At 47.3% G+C, this 5,998-nt stretch overlaps 1 protein-coding gene across 1 annotated transcript in view; it reads right to left on the bottom strand.

The window, feature by feature from the left end:
- The window catches only part of NPTXR (neuronal pentraxin receptor), a 27,088-nt gene extending 21,097 nt beyond the window's left edge, over positions 1–5,991 (bottom strand). Inside the window, exon 1 of the mRNA XM_019515177.1 lies at positions 5,765–5,991. Coding sequence (XP_019370722.1) covers positions 5,765–5,854 — 90 coding nt within the window. The 5' untranslated portion in view covers positions 5,855–5,991. The remainder of the gene's footprint in view (positions 1–5,764) is intronic.
- Between the last annotated feature and the right edge of the window lie 7 nt (positions 5,992–5,998).

Raw genomic sequence — 5,998 nt, 5'->3', positions numbered from 1 at the left:
TATTGGTTACCCCTCAACATCACTTCCCCTGCAGGGCTCTCACAAATGTGGCCCTTGATAATTTTTTCAAAGACCTTCCCCAGGATAGAAGTGAGGCTGACTGGCCTGTAGTTGCCAGGCTCTTCCTTCCTCCCCTTCTTGAAAATAGGGACCACATTGGCCCTTTTCCAGTCCTCAGGGACTTGGCCCGAGCACCAGGAGTCCTCGAACAGCCATGCCAATGGCTCCGCAATGACACCAGCCAATTCCCTCAGCACCCACGGATGAAGGTCATCCGGGCCCGCTGACTTGGACACATCTAAGCCCTCCAGGTAATCCTTAACTAGGTCTGAACTAACAGTCGAGGGACTTGCATCCTTCCTGGGTTAGGGAACTGATTCCCTGGTGAATAGGTGCCTACAATACATACGCAAATTACCAGTGTGATGGACACTATTCTTTCCTCTCTGTTTGACTGCAGCCTTAAAAGAAAATCTGGTGATTTAAAGGGCCAAAGACACCCTCAGTTCGAAGTGCTGTATACAAAGCAGGCTGGAGGCATGTTACTGAGGGCTAATTTCTATGGAAAACTAACCCTCTAGTGCTGCTGCCTGTTAGGCCTCTGGGTAGAGAATTTCAGACTCCAAGACCATCCATCCAGTAAATTTCACCAGATCTAAATCACTTAAAAAAATAAAAATAAGACTACTTAAAAGGGTTTTTTTAAGCATCCATAAATCCTGTTATGTCTTACAGCCAGGCTAATAGTATCCAGATTATAGTAATAATCTCCCATCAAATCTCCCTTCCAAATTCAGTTCTACTGCAAATGTTGATACATGACAACAAAAAATACTGGCACCAGAATGATGTGCTGAGACAGAGCCTTCCTCTGGGTTTCTTGCTGCATTTTGTTTTATCTGTCTATTGAGCCACTGAGGGCAGGGATAAAATCCTTTTTCTTTCCTGGGCTTTGTGCAGTGCCTAGAATGCTGCCAGTCCCAAAGTGAGACTTCTGACATGGCATGACCCCAACGATGACCATTCCCCCCTGCTGACTCCCCAATGCATCAAAGCATTTCAGAAAGCAACGAAACAATGAAGGTGAGGTGCCAGACCACAGCCTGGCCTGGCCATGCATACTTAACAGAAGGGCATAGGAATTACGAGTACAAAATATGTAGTAGGTTACGTCCTTCTCATCTACTCCTTTCCCAGTCATACAGAATATTCCTCCCATAGTTTCTTCTTTAGCACTTTGGCCAGTCCTGCTTTAAAGATACAAAAAGATGGGACCTCCACTGTGTCCCTTGGGACCCTTTTCCACAGGCAAACAAATCTTCCTACTAGGAAATGCTTCTTAAGATTCAGCTGAAATTTACCCTTTGCTCAATTTCATGGCATTTGTCCTACTTACACTCACACTCAATGATTCCTCCCCCTCATTACAGAAAACACCTTCAGAGAACTGGCCTCTGTTAGTATGTCCACAGCTCTATTAATTTCCTTTACCTGCTAGTCATTCTCATCCACAATTGTCTGAGTTACCCACTGCCTATTGCTGGTCTCTTACTTGTACTGGGTGTTTTGAAATAGGGGCTGCGTTTGGGGGCATTTTATCAAGCTGTATAGTGAGGGATTGTCACGTTCTTGCTTCATGATCGGCTGTTTCATTTAGAGGTGCAAACCCCAGAATTCTGAAATCTCAGACTAGTGGCAAAGCCTCTCCTCGGGCAAGGTACAGAAACTCCATCCTCTGGGACATCCAATACTGGCCAGGCCCTACCACTAGATGGTCCACTGTAGGAGATGGTCTTGCCTTGCAGAAGCCAGGTGCAATCTAATGGGTTTGCTCCAGCTCTGACCTAGTAATACAGCTCTGGATTCCAAGATGATACCATGGAGACCACACTTGCCACCAGCCTTTGAGTAGCCTCTTGTTGCAGAGTGGTATTTTGTTGGATGCATGTGCCTTGCTCCATCCCTCTCCCTGCCAAATGCTGCTTTCATTGGCATCCTCACTGACACTGTTCAGATTTCACTGGCAGAAATGAGCGCATGACTTGGCCATAACTGTGTGTGTGGCAGGGAGGTGGTGGATGCACTTGGCTCCCTTTGTGCCTCTTCAAACAGAAACATATTGAAACAGGAGAAGGAGGGTGCACTAAGAATAGTACCTTCCCAAAACCCAACTGCCCCCGCCTCCCCGGACATCTTGCAGGGGCAAGAAAACACAGGACAGAAGTTAAAGCAGGAATATACTATGCCAGCAGCCCCTGAAGTATGTATGAAGTTGCTTTTTGGACCAAAGTATGATAAACAATGACAGTTAACATATGAATACAGCTACAAGGCATCATGCAGTGTCTACCTCATCACCTCATGATGTTCAATGAAACTAAGCATCACAGACATCCTCTAATGTGTATATGCTCTTGGTCTTTGTGCTGTTCTGTCCTTCTGGGTGGGTTTCTTTTCTCTCTCTGCCTCCCTCTGTTTGTATGAGAGAGACTTTTCCCCCTTTCTATCCTTGTAGGTGTTTTGCTGTATGCTTGTGTGTGGGGGGCATGTCTGATTGTGTTACTCTGGATGTACCTATTGGACAGTGCTAGGAGCCATGAAGACTCTACCTGCCTGCTTTCCCTACTCTTTGTACACCACATACTAAAAATTGTCAGGTAGGCACTTCCTGGGGTATGCCCAGCACCACTACCTGTTGGGTGGCTACCTGTCATGTTTTAGCATTGGGCATGCTTCTGTGTTGTCCTGTGCGTTCCTCTCAATCTATGCATTTCTCCGCACTGTCCATTGTTGGGTGTTTCTGTCTCCCCATAGGTGTGTCCGTCTCTTGTGTGTGTGTATTCCTGCCCCTTGGGTTTGTCTGCCATTGTGGTTGCTAGATAGTCTTCTCTTTGTTTCTCTGTGTCCCTTTTTCTCTCCCTGCTCTGTGTGTGTGATCTTCCCTGGTATTTCACTGGACCTTTTGCCTCTGTCCCTCCATGTGTGTCTCACTCTCTTTCTATGTGTATGTGCAAACTTGCATCTGTCCCTTGTAGCATGTGTTGTGTCTCTGTCTTTCTGTCTGTCCTGCCATCTGCCTGTGTATCTGTCTCTCTTTGAGACTGTCTTTCTCTCCTTGTGTTTCTCTGTCAGCTCATCTGTCATATAGATAATCTTAGTAGCTTTATATATTATGTTTAGATCTGTGTGTGTGAGAATATCTCTGTCACTGTGTGATCTCTGTGTGTGTGTGCCTATCATTTTGTGTGATTAAGTCTGTGTTTTTTTTCTTATTGTCTTTTTCTCTGTCTCACAAACACATTCATCACCAACTGTGGTATCTATGGGACAGAGAACATCCTCTCCACCCATCTCTGGGATCCATGTTTAAAGCATTCCTGGCATCCATGGCTTTCTCCTTTCCTATGTGATGCACAGCCTCCATGGCACATCCTCCTCCCTTTTATATCCTCAGAGATCCCTACATGGGGAGACAGATCTTCATGTTAATGGAACCAGGCCAGGGCCTTGCTTTTCACACACCTTTAGTCTCTAGCTGAATTAACTTTTCATACATGTTCCACACTCTTCCACACTGAGGACCCTCTTTTAAAATTTCATCTATTTAGGAGCTGGTGAAGAGCTGGAATAGGCTGTGTAGGGTTTTCATGGATCCTCCTTTGTTGGAGGATTTTAAAGACAGGTTAGACAAACATCCATCAGGGAGGGTCTTGCTCTAGCTGAGCCTGACTCAGTGCAGACATTTGGTCTGGGTGATCTCTTGAAGTCTCTTCCCACCCTACATTTCTGTAATTCTATGAATCCTAGATATAAATTTCCAGAGAATTAATGGGGACAACATTGGGCCTGGGATTAGGTTAAGACACATAGGTCTCTGTAGATAGATCTGGCCCCTGGCAGACCTCAAGAGATTCACTGGCTGTACAAAGCAAACCCTATGCTCCCCTGAAATATGCAGAACAATCTGGAGAAAGCTCCACACAGGATTTCCCTCCTTTTAGCAGGTCCCCTCTTGAGGATGTTTCTATAGAAGGGAGTGATCTGCTCCCCAGTGAGCTCTTTCACAGGCCAAAACTATTGTCCTAGCTCTCTGGACTTCTGTTTTGCCCCAGTGCTGTCAGTAAGACATCTCCACATCAAGGTCTTCAATGACACACTATATGCCTTAGATGAAACCAGGCCCCATTGAACTCAATAGCAGAAAGCCCACTGATTTCAGTGGAAACAGGATTTCACCCTGTGAATTTACATAGGGCCAATAGGTTTCCCTGGTACAAAGTTCTAGCCAGCAGGTATTCAATAAGCAAAACATTTAAATCATTGTGCAAAGGTAGAACTAATCTCTCAGATCACCATCAGCCAGTAAAAGTATGGGGATCCAATTTACATGTATGCACACATGCATGCACACTTGCACATGTGTGCACACAGGGCACTATCAGCCCCAGCTGCCCAGTTTAGCATGGGTTTTTTTACTGTCCATTTGTAAGCAGATGGGAGGCTGAAATGCAGAGCAAAGGTCCCAGCTGAGGGATGGGAAGGGAAGAGCACTGCAGGCAGGCTGAGAAGACCACAGTGTAAACAAGAACATTTGCAGCCTGGCTTCTAAGGCTCCTTCTTCCTTTATGGAGACAATATTAAACATTAAATCACCCTCAGGTCATATTCTGTCCCTGCTGAGAACATGATGACACCTCACTTTTCAGGAAGCCCCGTTGAAATCAGCAGCGTTTCCTGCCAAGTGAGAAACATGTTGATTGTAGGGACCTCAGAATCTGACTGATAGAGCCCCACTCTGCCACCCTAACTTCACATAAAGTCATCAGCAGGACTTTTCCCAGAGTGAGGTGTTATGTGGCATAAGCAAAAGGGGCAGAAACTGGTCCTAAATCCTTGCTGGCACAATGAGGAAGCCTGGGCATATGAGGCACAGGGATGACTAGGGATTCAAAGCAACCCTGTGGTGCAGGTAAAAGGGAGACACACTCCCACTTAAGAGCAGATTCCCTGCAAAACCTTGGGACAGGTACATAAGAGATTCCCCAAGTCTCCTTCTGAGATACTAGCCCTTCAAGGAAAGTGATGAAAGCTTCATCCCTCTGGAGTAAGTTAAAAATGGCCTGGAAAAAGGACTGGGAAATATTCTGTAAGGAATAGTCCTACATTAGTGGGGCACTGTGGGGAGAATGGGGAAGGGGGGATAGAAAGGGTTGAAGGAGACATGGGATGTCAGTCCTCTGTGCATTCACAAAATGTCCATCCATGTGTATCCACCTCAGATTGCTGCCATAGTCACAATTTACCACAGGAAATCTGGCACCAAGAGCAGGGAGAAGCCAGAGAGGAGAGGGCAAGTAAGTCCATACACACCAACACATGCTTGGCCACACACCCACCCCCAGTTCCCAGAACCAGACACTCATGGCTTGCCAGGCAGGTGCTGATTTACCAAAGCAAGCCCCATCTCTGGGTTTAATTGGCTGTGTTATTAAGGTGCAATGAAACCTCCTTCCCCCCACCCTGCTTGGCATGCTTCTGGGAAAGCCATGGAGAGGAGCAAGGGCAGGGTGTGGGTATGGGGGCTAGGGGAGTGGGGAGATCAACAGAATATCTCAGGGCTGGAAGGGCCCTTCTGAGCCACTGAGTCTGCTTCCCTCCATTCCCAAGACTTCTCTGTCCAACAAGTCCACAAGATGGTTTACGGCAGCCCAATGGGCCCAAAGGGAAGCAGGGGAAGGAGGAAGCAGGCAGCTGGGTGCCTCACCTCTATCTTGTCGATCCTGTCCTTCAGGGCCCTGACAGCCTCCTCCAGCTCCTGGACCATGGTGGAGGAGTCCCAGGGCAGGTCGCCCATGGTTTCCTTGCGGGGCCCCCCCCAGAGAGAGGCGCTGTCCTGGAAACTAAGTTCCAGGCCGCTCTCGCACTGGCTCAGCTTGCCCGACAGCTCGCGGATGGTCTCCTGGTCCAGCAGGATCTGGTCTTTCTGCTGCAGCGCCGT

Source organism: Gavialis gangeticus, unplaced genomic scaffold (assembly GCF_001723915.1).
Source record: "Gavialis gangeticus isolate Ggan-Ray unplaced genomic scaffold, GavGan_comp1, whole genome shotgun sequence".
Taxonomy (NCBI): domain Eukaryota; kingdom Metazoa; phylum Chordata; order Crocodylia; family Gavialidae; genus Gavialis; species Gavialis gangeticus.
This window is presented reverse-complemented; position numbering and strand designations above follow the sequence as displayed.